General features: G+C 41.0%; 1 protein-coding gene across 2 annotated transcripts in view; it reads left to right on the forward strand.

Moving 5' to 3' along the window:
* EXT2 (exostosin glycosyltransferase 2) overlaps positions 1 to 18,631 on the forward strand; it is an 81,382-nt gene that overhangs the window by 8,474 nt on the left and 54,277 nt on the right. For both annotated transcript variants that reach the window (XM_065685290.1, XM_065685291.1), the window contains 3 exons: positions 3,179 to 3,374; positions 7,080 to 7,219; positions 8,259 to 8,352. In XM_065685290.1, coding sequence (XP_065541362.1) covers positions 3,179 to 3,374; positions 7,080 to 7,219; positions 8,259 to 8,352 — 430 coding nt within the window. The remainder of the gene's footprint in view (positions 1 to 3,178; positions 3,375 to 7,079; positions 7,220 to 8,258; positions 8,353 to 18,631) is intronic.

Consider the following 18,631-nt stretch of genomic DNA (forward strand, 5'->3'; position numbering starts at 1 on the left):
TGTGCTATACGCCCTTTGTGACTTTAAAGAGATGGAAGGGATCATGGGGATCAACATGAATGCCTCAGGTAGTCTCAGCCAAGCCAAACTTTGAATGAGTAAGAAGAGGATAACAGCGGGGATATGATCTTTACCTCTGTGTGTCTTATGGATACATTCTTCATAAATCAGTTTAGATGTTTTTGTGGTTCTGAAGCCCTTTCAAAATGACATTGAGAGTTTGGAACAGGAGAAGCCTGCAAATGCAGCTCTGAAGGGAAGCAGCTCTTGCAGAGTGAATCTGAAGGAGGTTAGTGTGGTTAGCTCATGAAAAAGAAAAATGAGAACTGATTTGGTTAGGGGAATAGTTACATTCAGAGCTTAGAATTCTGATGTTATCTTTTCTAAAGTAATGGAGTAAGACATAAACACAAACAACGCCCCCTCCCTGACCTTGTAGCTGGAAGTAAAACAAGACAAGTAGGAAATAAAGCACTAATTTTAACAAGGAATGTAAGTAGCCATCACACTGAGCTACCCTGGAAAGTGGTAGTTTCTCTACTACAGTCATGTCTTCAGAACAAGAATAGGTAGAAGTCTGAAAGACATGTTTTCATTGATTATGGAAGACCCTTTTAATATTTTATAAGCCTCTTACAGTGAAACATTGTCAGCTGTGTAATTAACAGTCTTACCTCTGTTATAGTTTTAAAGATGGGCAGACTGGAACAATGGGGGTAAATGATGTGTCAATTGATTGTGAAGATCAAGTTTAGTAATGCAGGAACTTCAGGTCCTTTTTTCTGGCAGTGTCCTATAAAGAATATGAATTACTGAAGTTGAAAACTGATTGAAAGGGTGCTGGCGCTGTTGGGCACAAAAAGTTATTGTACTTTGGCTTCAGTTGTCTTCTCTGGTAAGGTCAATGCTCTTGCTATTGCTCTGAGCTGCTCCAGGGGAGATACCACAGTCAATTACAGGCCAGACTTGTGCTGCAGTGGTTTGCTTTGCTTGCACCCTCTATGGTCCTGCTTGTGATGCTCCTGAACCCGGCCAGTGGAGGAACATCTGGTTGCATCCCAATTGATTCTTCATAGGTCTCGAGTATTGCTATAGTCTACTACTTTTACTACTACTATTACAGAGTGAAAGTCTGCTTTTTGTTTCTGCCTGGAAAGCATGAAGGTGATGATAGGCATCAGCATGTATAGAACCAATTGTAAGGAGAGATGCAGTCATACTGTTCACATTCGTGTAGTCAGCTAAATGCTTTGTCTGGTTTTAGGTCGGATAAGGGAAACTGTTACGTGGGAGCTGTTGCAGTGCCTGAATCTGTGTTCAGTGAAGGTGTTGGAGCTTCCGTATTTCTCAAAGGTGGTGTGTTTTGTGTGTGTGGAACAGACTGTCGTCTACGGACTACCATCTAGTGGCCAGTTAGCATCACTAATTGAAACACATTCACGGGTTCGATTGCTTTATGCAGGAGTATGACAAGGGGATGGTACTCACTTTATGCAGGAGTATGACAAGGGGATGCTGCTCGCTTTATGCAGGAGTATGACAAGGGGATTATGCTCAGGATTCAGGCTTGCTTGGGATGAATTCTTACATTCCACTACACCAATATGTTATTTCCTGGGAGCTGGGATGTACTTTTGTAGCAAGATCCCTGGCAGTGTTCAGGGCCAGGTTGGATGAAGCCTTGGGTGAGATGGTTTAGTGTGAGGTGTCCCTGCCTGTGGCAGGGGGGTTGGAACTAGATGATCTTGAGGTCCTTTCCAACCGTAACTATTCTATGATTCTATGATTCTATAACAGGATTTGGAGCATCATAGGATGATGGTTGTTTTAAGGCAAAATTTAGCTTTAAACATATAAAGAAACAAACCTACATAATTTGTAGCTGGTTACAGGCATTTTTTATCACTCATCTGCAGCAGTAGTTCCTTTATTTTTAAGGCAAATCCTTTTTTATTCCCCTTGCAGAGCTGAAACGGGGGGGGTTTGATTTACTCTCCTTTTTAGTTGGATTGTTTAAAACATTTCAATTCCACCTCTGCTGGAAATATATATTCAGTAGAGCTGCTGGTAGCAAGTTAGTAGAAGCTGGAGGCTTGGTAAAAAGAACGTCTCATCTGTTAATTGGAGCAACTAAAGTGACCAGTGTGAAAATGAGTAGAAGAGGTGAGAAGAGCAGCAGGAGAGGTCTGACTTTATGAAATGTGTGTCTATATGTGTTTTCAGAGCTGTAAATTAAAGATAGCATCACGTGGAGTAGAACTGGAATCCTAAGTTCAGGCTTCGTGTTTCCTGTGTTCTTTTGGCAGCATGAGGGCAGGCACTCGCTGTGTGTTCCTTTTAGTGAGGAGCAGAGGAGCAGTCTGGCCTGTTTGAAAGAGAAAGAAAAGTAGATGAGAATGAGTAGATATTACATGAAATGCTGTTTTCTAACTTTAACATAACTTTTTAAAGCAGTGAGTACCTAATTTGAGGCTGTATTCCTGTGTGTTTTACCTCCAGCGTTAATTATGTCTTGAAACTCTTCAGTATTAAGGCACATCTTAAATATTCATGGGTTTGGAACATGATAGGAGTTGAGTGTGAATGGGATAATGGGTGTTCAGCTTTGTCCTGGAAATGTTAATTAAAAGGGACAGGACTGAATCACAGCTAATGAGATGAGCTTGTCCTGTTACTGCCGTCACCATATCAAGAGCATCAGGTAGGTGAGCTGTCAGTTCAGTATCCTTCTTTTTTCACTTAAAATTGGTAAGAAAATACGTGGGAGGAGAAAGTAGCAGCAGCATTCCATGTCCTATCTACTTTGTTACAATACACAAACACCAAATGAAAGAATAAACAGTCCTGGCATCAATGACAAGCTGTTTTAATACATAGCTAAATAATCTTTCTTTCCATTTGTAATAGAGGTTCCAATGCAAATGCCTGTTCTAATGTAATAAGCACTGTTTCCAAGTATTCAAAGTTGTAAATAAAGCTGAGCCACTTACTATCCAAGATTTAATTATATTACGTTATTACTCTTTCCAGCCTTGTCTTGAATATTACATGGTCTTGGCAGTGTCTCCACATTCAATTAATCTTGCTCTGCATTTCCATGATGGAAGGAAATGTGTTCTTAGAGCATCTTGGAAGTAAACTCCCAGTGCTGTCAGGTAACCCTGCTGTGGTTTTTCAGTCCTCGCAGGTATTTCATCCTGTCATCTCAAATGTCTCTGCACCCAGAGTACCGCTCTGAGCTGGAAGCACTTCAAGCTGAGAATGGGGAATCAGTGTTGATCCTAGACAAGTGTACAAATCTGTCAGATGGGGTCCCTGCTGTTCGCAAGCGCTGTCACAAGAATCAAGTCTTTGATTATCCTCAAGTGCTTCAGGTGAGGTTGCCTCTCCTTCAAACTTCTCTTCCACTTGGTGACTGTCTTAGAATCATAGAATGGTTTGGGTTGGAAAGGACCTTAGGATCATCCAATTCCAGCCCCCCTGTCATGGGCAGGGACACCTCACACCATGTCACACAAGGCTTCATCCAACCTGGCCTTGAACACCGCCAGGGATGGAGCATTCACAACTTCCTTGGGCAGCCTGTTCCAGGACCTCAGCACCCTCACAGTAAAGAACTTCTTCCTTATGTCTTACCTGAACTTCCCCTGTTTCAGTTTGAACCCATTACCCCTTGTCCTGTCACTACAGTCCCTAATGAAGAGTCCATCCCCAGCATCCCTATAGCACCCCTTCAGATACTGGAAGGCTGCTCTGAGGTCTCCACGCAGCCTTCTCTTCTCCAGGCTGAACAGCCCCGACTTTCTCAGCCTCTCTTCATACGGGAGGTGCTCCAGTCCCTGATCATCCTCGTGGCCTCCTCTGGACTTGTTCCAACAGTTCCATGTCCTTTTTATGTTGAGGACACCAGAACTGCACACAGTGCTCCAAGTGAGGTCTCACAAGAGCAGAGTAGAGGGGCAGGATCACCTCCTTGGACCTGCTGGTCACGCTCCTTTTGATGCAGCCCAGGATACGGTTGGCTTTCTGGGCTGCGAGCGCACACTGAAGCCAGCTCATGTTAAATTTCTCATCAACCAACACCCCCAAATCTTTCTCTGCGGGGCTGCTCTGAATCACTTCTCTGCCCGACCTGTAGCTGTCTTAGCTGATCCTATTTAGCATTGGTAGGGGACTTCCTTGGATTGGGTTGACTTGCTGGCTATGTTTTGAAGCTGCATAATTCAGTACGTTAGCTTGGATATTATATCCTAACCTTATTTTTAAGAGGAGAAAGGTTTGGAGGCCAGAGAGTATCGCTCACTTCAGAATTCGGGAGGAACATTGAAATCTACACTTTCCACAGGATAACTAGTAAAGTGACCTTCAGGAAGCATGAATTGAGAACTGATTCCTCACATAAGACAGTCCTGGCCTTGCTAGATGAAGCTTGGAGCAGAGGATGGCTTTATCAATTGGAGGGAAGATTAAAATGGAGTTATATGAGGATTTATCTGGAGGCAAAAGAAGAGTCCTCCACTTAAGGAGTTTTGACAGATTTTATTTTCTGTATGCAGCTTAATAGTTAAACCATCCAAAATGATCTGTATAGATATGACAGACTGAGCTAGAAGACTTGTCAGCATGCGGCTATGTAAACATGTAGGTGAAATGTGTTTCATGGCCTTGGCCCAACTTCCAGAGGCCTTTTGATGTGTCAGTGAAGATAAAACTAGATACCGTTCTCAGCCCCCTGTGTCTCTTGGCGATGCATGGACATAGAGGTGCTTTGGCATGTAGTGTGGTGAAGTGAGCTGTGCCACAGGCCACTGTGCTCTGTCTGTGGCCACCAGCACATAATGTGTCTTTGAACTTCAGCAAATGGTGATAAAACAACAAACAAGCTGAGGAAAGGCAAAGTTTCCACCCCTCCTGTTATGTTTTGTAGGAAATATGTTTAAAATTCCTTGTGGAGGAGGGGGAGGAAAGGGTCACCGAGTCCTAAACTTTCAGCCAAAGGGAAAAAAAAAAAACCCCACTTTTGTTTGCTTTATTTAAGTACAGACTGGATTACTCAAGGGTAGCAAATCGGGGAATTTATATCTATATCTTGCTATATATGATTTTATAACTCGGAAGAGAGCTGGCACATGCAGAGATTGTTAAAATACTTTCCTTTGCAGAGCCCTCCATCTTCCTTCGGAATGTCTGGCTGATAACAGTGGTGATGCAAGGAGATATATTTATAGTAACCTTTGTCTAGACAGGAAAAATGGTTATCTGGGCAGATGAGCATGTGTGTCCACATCTGGGCTGCTTTGTTTTTTTTTCTCTCCCAGGCCTTACTAGGGTTTCTTCCACCTGCTGCTGTGTGATCCAGTGAGTCAATGGTTAAAATGTGTGTTCTTTCTCTCTGCTCTTTCCATTCTCTGCACTCTTCTTTTCCTTCTCTTCCTGTCTGAGAGAGGGGGAAGGGGGATTGCAGTCACAGTTCATCCTTTCCAGCGCTGCCTTTATAGATTTCCTACTAGACAGGCTCTTGGGCTTCTGGGTTGCTAATGCTTCCTGTTTGCAGTCTTGTCTTGGATGAGATTTTCAAGGCTTTTAGTACTTTATGAGTATGAGCACAGGTCTTAACGATTGCTTTAGGAAACAAGTGAAGAGCCAGCAAACCCTCTTGTGTTTCCTACTTCCATTTTGATGTTTTGCTGCCCTGCTGAGCCTTCTGGCTGCTTTTCCTCAGGCTACAGAACACAAGCTGGAGAGATGTTTTCTTATCTGTGGGGGCCCCTCTATCAACTTTATAATTTTTCTTTCTTAGATTTAGGGATAACACTGACCTGGGCTTTTTCCTTGTTTGTGTAGCTGAACTCCACAAGCATTTATTTTGCAATCTGTAGAAAGATTCCTCAGTGGCATTGAGAACTAAAGTCCCCATTTACAGGGTGAGTGCAGTGTAGACAAGAAGTCTTGTTTGCTGCGGTTCAAACTCATGGCTTTTTACCTTGTATGTTGCGGACATGAGTAAGAGGATTATATTCTTCCTTTCTGCAACAGCTTTTTATATCTTTGAAGCTCCCTTTCGCCATCTTCCTCCTGCCCTCACTTCTTCACAATAAGTAGTATTGATATAGTCAATCTTTCCTTGTAGATCATGCTTTCAAGGTAAGTAATCATGCTTCTTTTTTACCCCTGGAAGTGATTGCCCAGGACTGAACACACTGCTATGTCTGAGGTCTTTTATTACTGAGTAAAGTGAGTGATTCCTTCAGGTTTCTTCAGTTGTACTTCTTTTTGATACTAACACAACCTGTGGGTGGAGTGGTTTGGTTTTAAAACAGCACAACATTGCTGACATGCGAATACTCTTTCTTTTCCCGTCCTTAGGAAATGTCCTCTTCTGCAAAGTACAAAACTTAGACAGTTATTTCATGCTTTATGTTTATACAGTTGGTTATTTTTACCTAAGTGTTGAACCCTATGGCTATTTTTTAGTCAATTTATCCATATAATGTCAAACTCTAATCCCGTTATTCATTGTTCTTGCTAATCCTACCAAATTTTAAGTATTGAAAGATCTAATAAGTATGGTCCTTATTCTGCTACTCAGGTAACTAAGTAACACATGGAATATTGTTGCACGTAGGAAAGCTTGTTTGGTCCATCACTGTTTTTTACCTGTGAGCCACTGCAGACTGCTTTATACTTAGAGCTCTTTCTGTAACTACAATTTATGTAACTGTAAATCCTGTGAGGGCTTTATCTAGCCCATGATTTCTTAATTTGCTTATAAAAGTACTATCAAAGATGTCAAATGCCTTTTGAAGTTGAGATATGAAATCTATTGCTTTTCTGCTATTTGCAGAGCTGGGTTGCCCTATGATGGAAGAAAATCAGTTTGGCTTCATACAGTTTGTACTCAGTAGATGCATGTTGATCGTTGCTCATCCTGTTATGCCAAGCTTTCAAAATTTAACTTATTTTTCTTCTCAGTTTAGAATTCTGAACTTTGTCCATTAAAATAAAGCATAGAGTGGAAATACAAATCTAACATTTCCCTTTTTATCCTCATCTGTGTGTTGGATACCGTTTGTTGACAGGAGTCTACGTTCTGTGTCGTTCTACGTGGCGCCCGCCTGGGACAGGCTGTGCTGAGTGATGTTCTTCAAGCTGGCTGTGTCCCAGTGATCATTGCAGACTCCTACATTTTACCTTTCTCTGAGGTTCTGGACTGGAAGAGGTTTGTACCCTCATTGCTGTACATTGAATCCGTGCATAAGAGACTTCATTGCATTCAGTGATTTGAATGAGATCTGTATGATAAGTGTACTGGGCGCTACAGGGAATAGAATACAGACTAAGATACATGCAGTCTTTGCCCTTGGTATATTATGCATCAAAAACAGGAGAGGAAAACAAGTGAGGCAGAGGTGACAGACTGTTTGATTATCTTGTAGCTGATCATATGTTTTCTAAAACAGACTTGCTTTGTTATCTTGTGCTTGAATTCAGTGAGAACTGGTCTGCATTCAGGCTCTTTTAAGGAAAGTATGTGCATCGCCTAAAAGCTAAATTCGCTATATAGTATAATGATTTCTAAGTTCATCTGGGACTGAAAGGTATAATTATTCTGTAGAATAGTACAGAACTATTCTGTAGAATAGTACAGATACATTATACATATATAATATATGTTATATACTACAATATATAATATATATACATATATTTACATATATATACATATGCAGATATATTCTGTAGAATAGTACAGAACTTAACACAGTAGTACACTGTGTTGAGAGCTTAGATTATTTTTCCAGGCATGCACAGCACCCAGTTACATGATCTTCGGATAATATGTACAGAAGTTCCTAGTTTGCATGCGTAGCACTGTACATGCTATATATGACTCTTTGTATGTATATTACTCTTTACTCACTTCAAATATCTCAGCTGACAGCAAGACAGTGTCAATCCAGAGATGATAAATGAGGATTTTTGGGTATCTGTCACTTCCATATTTATCAACTTGTCTGTGCAGATCAGTCCAGGCTTTTGTGGCATTATCTGTGGGCAGACTGGCTGGTGCTGCGAAGGAACTGCTAAGAATTGATTAATTGCACTGAGAGAAGACTGCTTCTTTCTGCTAATATCTTCTGAATGTGTCTTTATTAGGATAGGATAAGATTCTGGATTGGAAAAGTAGTTGACATCTTTTAATGTATAACTTCTTTTTATCTTACCATTTGTTTTCTGTGGGTTTTTTTTGCCTATAGGGCCTCTGTTGTCATCCCTGAAGAAAAGATGCCTGAAATGTACAGTATTCTGCAAAGTGTCCCCCAGCGACAGATTGAAGAGATGCAAAGACAGGTGAAATAATGTGCTGTGTTTAAATGATTTTCCTTTGTTTATGGTTGGAGTGTAGGTTCATACACCTGCCTTGTTGTGGAATCTCTTGGAATGCAGAAGCATCTGTTGTACTCATGTTAATACTTTATTGACCCCCTTTCTTTATGCTACGCATATGCATTCACCATCACTTTTCGATGCTGTGTCTCTACCCATCACTGGTGCAGCTAAATGTATTGAACAGCAGCTGTTGATCAGTCCTACATTACCCATCACATGAGGGAAGTAATAATATTGCTTATGATTGTGGCTGCAGAAGACCACTTCAGTAGGCAGACTTTTTGCTCCAGCCTACTATATGAATGTATTTGCTGTTGTGAAATACAGTGTAGGATCTTTAGCATCCCCAGTGAACGATGTCCAGTCATCCTGGGTTGCAGCAGACCTCCTGAAGAGAGAAGCTGAGGTTTTAAGTAGTGCTTTTTCATGTAAAGATCATGTGGGATTTGTCATGAGTGGAGGCTGCCAATTTCTACCAATGTAGTCAAAGTCCACTTTCTACATCTTGGGATGGAAGCTCTCACTGAATGCAGGTGTACTGCCTACTCTCATATGTTAACATACTTCTGATAAAATCACAGTGCATATTGGTTTCTTTTTTTCACCATAGTATTTAATTTATATTAAAAAAGAAGTTCAAGAGTCTTGCCTTTATCTCAAAACAAGTTTTGGTTTGTAAATAAATTTTAATCACTCAACATGAGAGGGAAGCATTAAATCCAAAATGTTTTAAGTGTTTTAACAGAGTTGACAGTTTCTCTCAGTTACTTCTTTGGTGACTGAAAGAGCTGAGATCACAAACTGTCCAGACTCATGAATGAAGTCTGTGTTGGCTAGGTATATAGTCAAAAGGAAATGTCTTATAGTTTACTCCAGCTGATGCTGATTCCTGTTTATTAGCTTTGCTGTTATGGACACTGTTAGTGGCTTTAATTCTAGAGCTCACACACAGTACAAGCTCAAGAGATGAGGACTGTTAGCCATGTGAGGATTTTCACAAAGTGTGAAGAGTTTTGTTGTCAGATTAGGGCATAGAATTCAACCACATTGTTCTTCCGGTGGCTGGAATATAGAGATTACATTTTGAGCCAGTGGAGAAGTAAGATGTTAACATATATTGTAAACTTAATATCTAGGATCCTTTCATCCTTGTCACCTCATTGTACCCAAGCGTGTACTGTTATAAGGTAGGGAGATGGTGTTACTGTTTTTCCTGATGAGGAATTGAGGCATAGAAGAAGTAAGAGCTGAGTATATAGGTAAAGAGTAAACTGTGATTTCAGGTGACTTTTAAAGATGCAAGAACTGTGGAGGCATGTATGTGAAATTCCCTTACCCAGCCTTAGTGGCAGTCGTCTTTTGTGTGGCCCTTACAAAAAGCGACCCAAAGTGTGGTTTTTCAAGGTGTAACCTACAGCATTCTAGTTCTTTCTACCGAGACAATGTTAAAACTGCGCAGTGTATATTAATACTGGCTATGCAGGAGAGCATAGACTCTCAAATTTAGCAGTCAATGGCTTTTTGCACCTGAATTCTGTTCCCAGCTTCACTTCATTCTCTGGATAGAGAAGCTGCAAATATCACAGCAGCCATCAGAGGTCTCCTTTCTCTTTAGTCGCATCACCCAATGAACACTTTTGGTGGGGCACACTGGCAGCACCAGAAGTTACTACCAGGGATGGCAGGTGAAAAAGTAGCTTTGCTTTTGCAGCTACTAGAAGCATGGTTTTGCTCTATTTTCTTTCTCTGACATGAATGTAGTTAATACTAGGGACTTTTGCCTAACAAAGCTTTAAAACTGACATTAACAGTCTCTTGAAGTGTGCATTGATTTTTTTCTTACTGTCCATTTTACTAATATCATAAAATAATCATTTTGGGATAGTGTTCTACAGAGAATGCACTTGGCATTGTGGAAAGCTTACACAGTAATTTTAAAGTAGTAAATCAGGAAACAACACTAGTTTGTTTAAGAACAGACAAAACAAACCAAAACCAACCAATCAAATAACATTCACAATGAAACAAATGAGCAAAACCCCTCTTAATTCAGGTGATCTGTAGGTTATCTATATTGTCTGTAGCTCCATAAAATTAAGTTGAAATAGAAGATATTTTAATACCCAGCATGCAGTTGTAGCCTGTGCCTGGAGTGAATTTTGTTGGGTTATAGATGGTTTGCAGTAGTCATTGGGTCCAAAGCATCACTGCAACTATTGGAAACAGTGATTCTATTGAACAGAGGTGGGAATGATGTTTTCTTACTCTCGCATCTTGATGCTTTTGTTAAGGTATAGCTGTGTGTTTTGGTAGCAAGAGTATGAGGATGAAATCACAAGGTCTTTCTTTCTCTTGTTGTTGTGAATTTATTTCTGGCTGCATATTGAGGGTACTTAAACATGTTATCCAGACATTTCATGTCCTGGCAGTCTTATTTACAAGGTAAAGTCCCAGTGTAAGCATCTGTGAAATTCCCTTGCTGACACATGGTTCTACGCTGTAGCTATCTGATAAGGTGAAAATGTACTTAGTGACTGATATTGTGTGGACTGCCAGTAACTTGATTGCTTTTCCTCGTTGATAAATGTGCACTAATATTCCACCTGTGCTACAGATTCTTGTTTCCTTCCTCCTCATCAGTGTCACTGTTGAACACTTGCTGTCTTTCCATTTAAATGGTTTGGGAAAGTGTATTAGGAGAAACTGTATTAGGACTTTCTGGCTAGACAAAACGTCTTCCCAGTATTTTTTTAGTGTCTTCACTTCACTGACAATGTGCAGGAATCAGTGAATGAAGATTCACAAAATCAGGCCAAAGGGGTGATAGTAGTAGAATTTGGGCTTGTTTTTGCTGGCTGGGCTTAAACTATTAAGTACCACTCAGCCACCCATGTGGGATGGGGAGGAGAATCAGTTTCTTAGGCAGGGAATTACTAAAGTGAAACTCAACTAATACCCATGTATAGGATGAATCTGCAAATGAACTGGAGTGATTAATACATGTTTTCAGATGTGATCTATAGCACTTGTTTATTCTGTTTAGCCATGGAAGGGCTACAGGAGCTTCAAAGTACTCTGGTTTTGTAGGTAACTCATATGTCTCAATAACATTTAAACAGACTTCTTTGCTGCTTCAACTTCAACTTGAGGGGCTAATCACATAATTCATATACAATATTTTGATGCTTGTTTTTTTCTGTCAGGTGGAAGAGGACTGACTTGAAACTGGTCTTGTTCTAGGTTTGGCTTGTGGTGTGTTCTGGTTTTCTCTGACCCTTGCTCTTATCGAGGTGGAAACAGATAATCACAATGATAATGTCTGTTCTTGTTTTTACATTGTGAGACATTTGGGTTTGATGTAACAGTGATAAAAAAGATTGGTCCACAGCTGGTGTTAAAATGAGGAAAAAATGATCTTTGCAAAGCGCTTTTATTAAACTGGCATGAAAGTTGCTTTGCAAGATCTCACTGTTCCCTTTGCAGTGAGGATGTGATTAGGTTTTTGAAATAAAGATGGTTTTGTTGCACATAAAATTCTCCTAGGGGAGACAATATAGAATCATAGAATAGTTAGGGTTGGAAAGGACCTCAAGATCATCCAGTTCCAACCCCCCTGCCATGGGCAGGGACACCTCACATTAAGCCATGTCACCCAAGGCTCTGTCCAACCTGGCCTTAAACACCGCCAGGGATGGAGCATTCACAACTTCCCTGGGCAACCCATTCCAATGCCTCACTACCCTCGCAGTAAAGAACTTCTTCCTTATATCCAATCTAAACTTACCCTGTTTAAGTTTTAACGCATTACCCCTTGTTCTGTCACTACAGTCCCTAATGAAGAGTCCATCCCCAGCATCCCTATAGGCCCCTTTCAGATACTGGAAGGCTGCTATGAGGTCTCCACACAGCCTTCTCTTTTCCAGGCTAAATAGCCCCAACTTCCTCAGCCTGTCTTCATACGGGAGGTGCTCCAGTCCCCTGGTCATCCTCGTGGCCCTCCTCTGGACTTGTTCCAACAGTTCCATGTCCTTTTTATGTTGAGGACACCAGAACTGCACACAATGCTCCAAGTGAGGTCTCATGAGAGCAGAGTAGAGGGGAAATATGGTTTTGGTGAAGACTTGTGAAACATGCTTTGCCAGTACCTGCCAATTAATGTCCCTTAATGTAAATTAAGAAACCAGTTGACATGTTCTGACATGAGTATGGTTGAGATCATCCTCTTCTTAGCCAAACAATGAATCCTTGCTCTAAACTTCTCCTGGTTTGAGTAGGATAAAGCATGCCTTCATCATATCTGTCAGAACTTCGGGGTTTGATAACCTTTGTGGGATTGGAGCATTGCTGCCCGACTCCTTTGGTTTCAGTGGTTCTCTAGATTATGACTTAATTCTTATGGAAAACCTGTCAATTAAACCAGATCTTACTGTAAATGTTAGCTTGTCAGTTCTCTTTGTTGATTACGTGCTCTCTTTGCAGCATTTTATTGCAGTTGATACTCCAGTAATCATGCATCAAGGTTAAAATAGACAGATATATATATATATATATAAATACAAACACACACTTATGTGTATTTTGTGTGCAGTTCTGGTGTCCTCAACATAAAAAGGACATGGAACTGCTGGAACAAGTCCAGAGGAGGCCACGAGGATGATCAGGGGACTGGAGCACCTCCCGTATGAAGACAGGCTGAGGAAGCTGGGGCTGTTCAGCCTGGAGAAGAGAAGGTTGCGTGGGGACCTAATAGCAGCCTTCCAGTACCTGAAGGGGGCCTATAGGGGTGCTGGGGATGGACTCTTCATTAGGGACTGTAGTGACAGGACAAGGGATAATGGGTTAAAACTTAAAAAGGGAAGTTTAGATTGGATATAAGGAGGAAATTCTTTCCTGTGAGGGTGGTGAGGCACTGGAATGGGTTGCCCAGGGAGGTTGTGAGTGCTCCATCACTGGCAGTGTTCAAGGCCAGGTTGGATGAAGCCTTGTGTTGGATGGTTTAGTGAGAGGTGTCCCTGTCCATGGCAGGGGGGTTGGAACTGGATGATCTTGAGGTCCCTTCCAACCCTAACTATTCTATGATTCTATGATTCTATGTATGTAAATATGATTTTTTTCAAGTTGAAATAGATTGTCTGCTTTTCATGAATATTCTTTATGCTTAATTTTTTCTTTGTTTCTGGAGGTACTTCTGGCCATACATCTGTTGGAGAAAAGAGCAAAGCTCTTAAAGAGAAGTAATTACATTTAAAATACCTCAGAACCCATATTTGAACATATTTTCCAATAGCCTGTACAGTGATCAATGCAGGTATGATGAGGATGAAATACAGATGCTTTAGCTTTGGAGTCATCTGTGGCTGGTATGACCTGGGCTGTGATTTCCTTTTTAGTTTTCCACAACTTTGTTTTGCTCAGTTGTTCTGTATATGGTATAAACCAGGAAAGAGATTTATTGATTTGAGCAGTGCTGTAGTGTGGAAAATCAAAGCTAATTTCTACTGTCCTGCTTTATACCTAATTGTGCTGAGATCTCTGGGTTTTCACTATAGTAACTTACACTTCTGTTATTCAAACTTGCTGAACATTTTGTCCTCAACAGTTGCTGGTTCAGTTCTCTGTGTTTCCTCCCAAAAGGGAATGGTTTATGTGCTCATAGCCTAGTCTACACTGTAGTGAAAAGTTGTTATTCAGTACTGCATGTACAGCCTCTGCCCATGAGAACTAAAGACTGGCATATGACAGCTCTTATAAACTGCAGTGTATTGACCGTCAAAAAGAGCCTCTGCTAGTTGAGCTGCTAAAATTAATAGCAGTCAGGATGAAACTTTTGCATCTCTGGGGTTGCTGCTTTGTCTGTTTTCTACAGTAATGTTGTCATTCTCATTTTCTTTGAAGCTTCCTTGAACCATCCCCCTCTCAGAAATAGTTCCATATGGAGTCTGAAACACTGGCAGAAGTGCCCAGAGGCAAGTCGATAAGCAGCTCAGCTACACACCTACTGATCCAGCAGACTTGGTGCTGCATCCTTAGGCTTTCATTTTCTCTGCATCCCAAACCAGCACCCAGGTAATAGCAAAGTTCTAGGGGTGGGGGAGCAAGAAATAGAAGTAATAGACCTACATGATAGAGTGATAGTTGACATCCTGTGTTGCTCCTGAAGAAGAGTGGAAAAAAAAGCAGAACAAAGCTTTGCTGCTATGTGCTCATACCATGCCTTGTATAGTTTCCCTCTCAACAGAGTGTTTCTGATGTTTTTCTTTGCAAGTCTGTTAATCCCTAGAAACATATTTCACCACTGTAGTTGACACAGAACCGTCTTAACTGTGTGAAAGCTTTCCGCAGCTTATATTTGAGCCTCTGTGCCTTTTTCCCCTTCTTTGGGGAAGAAGAATCAGTCTATCTGAATATACAGATATATTGTAAATGTTTTTCCTCACTAAATATCAACATACTTGGAAGTCTTTTACTACAGATAGGCTCATGCAGGCGTAGGATCAGAATATGAAAGTCTGTTCAATGGGAAGAGTTATTCCTCTGTTTATTTAGGCATTCTTTCTCACTGAACAGATTTTAGGTAAGGAGTTTATTTTCAAAAGAAGGCTTTGTGTGCCTGTTCCTTTTTGGCTTTATGACACTCCCCACCTCCTCAAAATAAAGCTTTTGAAGTAATATCTAGTCTGGAAGACTGGGTGACTTTGTGTGCTCTAATGGTACAAGAATGAAGAGCTAGTGTTCTTGAGTGCAGGAATTCTTTTCATCCTGGTTTCCTAGGGAAATAAGGCTATGATCATATACAATGTGCATGCTGATTTCTCTTCTGATTTCTGTTACTGCCCAATTTCAATCAAACTTGCAGAGAGTTGGAGATGCTGGAGATAAGAAATTCCATAAAATCAAGTAGCTGTGTAGAAGATTTTCCCAGAACAGGATGGTTTTTTAAGGGAAAATTTGCAACTCAAGCTAACAGTAATAGAAAATAATCTCTTACGAATGATTCTGCTTTGGGAAGGGTTTTACTTGGAACTGGCACATCTCGGGCCAGAGAAATTTGGACACAGCATGACCAAGTGATAAAGTGACGAATGAAATTCAGTCCATAGTTAGGTTCTCCCATCTTAAAAAGGATGTAATAGAACAAGGATGATCAGAAGTTTCAGAGGAGTGATTAAATAACCTAACACTCTTCATCTGACAGTGAATGACTGGGGGTAAGGTGAGTAGCAAGAATACAGTACAGATCTATAAAATAAGGTCATGAAGAAGGTGAATGGATAGGACTGTATGTTGTTTGATAAAATTTCATTTGAAGTTTCCTAGGAGGTGTGTTGTTGGGAATCTAGCCTAAAAAACTGAAAAAGAAGAGATGATCTTTTCCCAGAACTAGTAGGTAGTGTGTGGGACTCACTGCTTCAGCATTTTATGTGAGTGAGGGGGTTTTATTGGCATTAAGGGTGAATGAAGAAATCCAGAGAAGGAAAATCTGACAAGAGGTGAATGCAAAGATACACCCTCTGGCTTAGAAGTTCCTGAGTTGCAGACTTCTGGAAGCTAGAGAGTGGTATGGGGAAGAAGAGGGGGGAAAATGGGAGCAAAAGGTACCTGCTGTGGACTGTTGTCACAGACAGAATACAGGAGCAGAAGGCCGTTTGGTCAGACGTGGTGCAGTTGCTGTGATGCAGCTTCAGGACTCAGGTTTGCAGGAAACCTTGGTATTAAAATACCTTGTGGAATAACCTTATTAGATCGTCGGTGGGTTTTTTAAGTGCGTCTTAACTTCACTGGCTGCTAAACACTTCAGAGTGTTGACAATGATGTATAGTTTCCTCCTTTGTACGAATGGACAATTCACTCTCCTGAAGCCCCACAAGATACTCTCAAATAGCGGCCACGCATCATTCTTGGGTTTTATTAACTAAAGTTTTAGATAAATCTTGTCTTTTCAGCCCATGCAGACAATTAAAAGCTACAAAGGCATGTAAATTAAGGTTTAAAAACGTGACTAGAAGACATGCAGTTCGCAGTGTTTGTTCCCACAGTTGGAATACCTGGACAAGCTATTGTGGTTTTTCTAGTGCATGTCCCATGTGCCTCAGCCCTGACCTGAAGAAAAGTTCACACTCTGGGTCAAACAGAGCTGAAGACACATACATAAATCAATGACTTGTTTTAGTGCCACGTTAAAACAACATGAGTGGCTGGCTTTTCTGACCCCTCCTCTCTTTCATTTAATGTGCTGCTTTGGCTCTTCTTTAAAGAGGGCTCTGTAGAGTAATTTCAGCTCTTATCAGCTTGCTGACAGCTATATGAGCCTTTCTGCTGGCTCCAGGCAATCACTGCCAGCGTGTGAAACATCCCATCCTTACAGTGAAACAGTCCTGGGGAGAGAGTTAAAGCAAATGGGTGGTGGAGTTTACCTGTGGGAGGTGCAGCACGCATAAAAGAGATGGGATTTAGTTCTTGTTAGCCAGTTAAACACAACTTCAGTATCTGAACACTGGAAGCTCTTTGAGCATAATGAGATTTTTACTAGGCTTTTTAATTAGAATATTCAGCTTCCAGCTGCAGTTCTTTCCCTGACAAGGGTACAGCTTCTGTCTCTGGGTTCTTCAGACTCATCATTATCAAACCTAAACCAACTTTCATCTCTCTGCCATTTGTAGCATTTTAAGGAGCGCGATCGGAGAGGCTCACCCTGCTTTCATCCTCTCAGAGTGCTTCAGTGGAGCTCCGGGTCCCCCATAAATGTCAGGCCTGGACAATTTGCCATCTTATCAGATGCAGGGAAGTTCGTTCCAGCCCTCTCACCCGTCCCCCAGAGGGAAGATTTGTTGCTGCAAAAGGCAAAGGAAAGAGAAAACTTTTTCCTGGCTTGCAGCCAGGTTCACCATGGGAGTTGTAGAATCCTTGGCATTTATATATGAGCCTTTCATTGCTCCCCCCCTCCCCTCTTCATTTCTTGCAGAGAGTATCCTTATCCTACTTTTTCCCCCCCTCCGTTGTCTGCCCTGCCCTGTTGCTTTTCAGAACGAAGCAAACTCCTTTCATGCTTGTTGTATTACAGCAGGATCTTCGTGGCACGTCTGAGAAAGAGCTCTGCAATTTGAGAGCAATCAGCACCTCAGTGAATGGTTTTTATAGGATGCGGTTGGGCTGCCTTTGTACCTGGGTTTGCAGCCTCTAAACAGCACAAGGGTGAACTTCAAGTGTAAGAGAGAAATGATGCTTGTTTAAGACCATATTATTACTATGGTTTTAAGATTAGATTTTAAGTCTGTGTTTTATGTGCTTGCAAAGGGGACTTCTGGTACTTACCCTTTGCGAATTGCTGTACGCAGCTTGGATAGACTACAGATAAACCCAGATGATCCAAAAATTGGAAAGGCATGTGCTTCTTCTAGAAAGAGTATTTGAAAATACTCTGTGTCATGCACATGAAGCAGTGCAGATAAGTGGATGATTGAGCATCTCTCCTGGTGTTCCACTCATGCTTTGTTACTCTGTGTTCTCCCTCTGCTGCTGCTTAGTCTGTAGTAATTTGCATGTGAGTATATTACATAGTAGTAGTACATACACCTTGGCCTTGTATCCATTTTACTGATGAGTGGATAGAGGAATAAATAACATATAGGAAGTCAAATCATAATACTAATATAATACTAATAATGGGATTTATGAGTCCTGGTTCTTGTTTTAATGACTAAATCAAATGTATCTTACAACGGAGTAGAAGCATTTGGCTTTTAAGTTAGAAAGGTTTTACATGTCCCATAGAAACAATCTGCTGCCAGATAATCTTCAGGTGGCTTTTACTTTAATCGTTGTAAATTGTGAAGAACTATGTGACAGTTTCTTAGATGACTGTATAAAGGAAAATTATCTATCTCTGTTACAAATGGAAAAGTGGGCTGTGCTAGGCTACTGTAATGGCTTTTGGTTTGCAAAAGAAGCAACCCCTTGTATCTGAGGGTTGGCTTCTTCATTTTCCCTCTGCTCCTTTTTTTTTTGTCTTTCTTTTTCCATTAGCTGACAAATTTGAATGATCTTCAGGAATGAAAATGGCACCTAGCATTAGCTGTCTTTGAATGCATATGTTATCCTGGTGGCTTAAATCTGTACAGATGCTCTGGAGAGGAGGATTATAGAGGGTGTGCATCTGCAGGGGTACTTACAGTGGAGTAGGGAATCATGGATTGAAGTTGTTAGATTATGGTTAAGCTTAAGAAATACAGTTTCCTGCAGC

The sequence above is a fragment of the Lathamus discolor genome, chromosome 6 (assembly GCF_037157495.1).
Source record: "Lathamus discolor isolate bLatDis1 chromosome 6, bLatDis1.hap1, whole genome shotgun sequence".
In the NCBI taxonomy this organism is placed as follows: domain Eukaryota; kingdom Metazoa; phylum Chordata; class Aves; order Psittaciformes; family Psittacidae; genus Lathamus; species Lathamus discolor.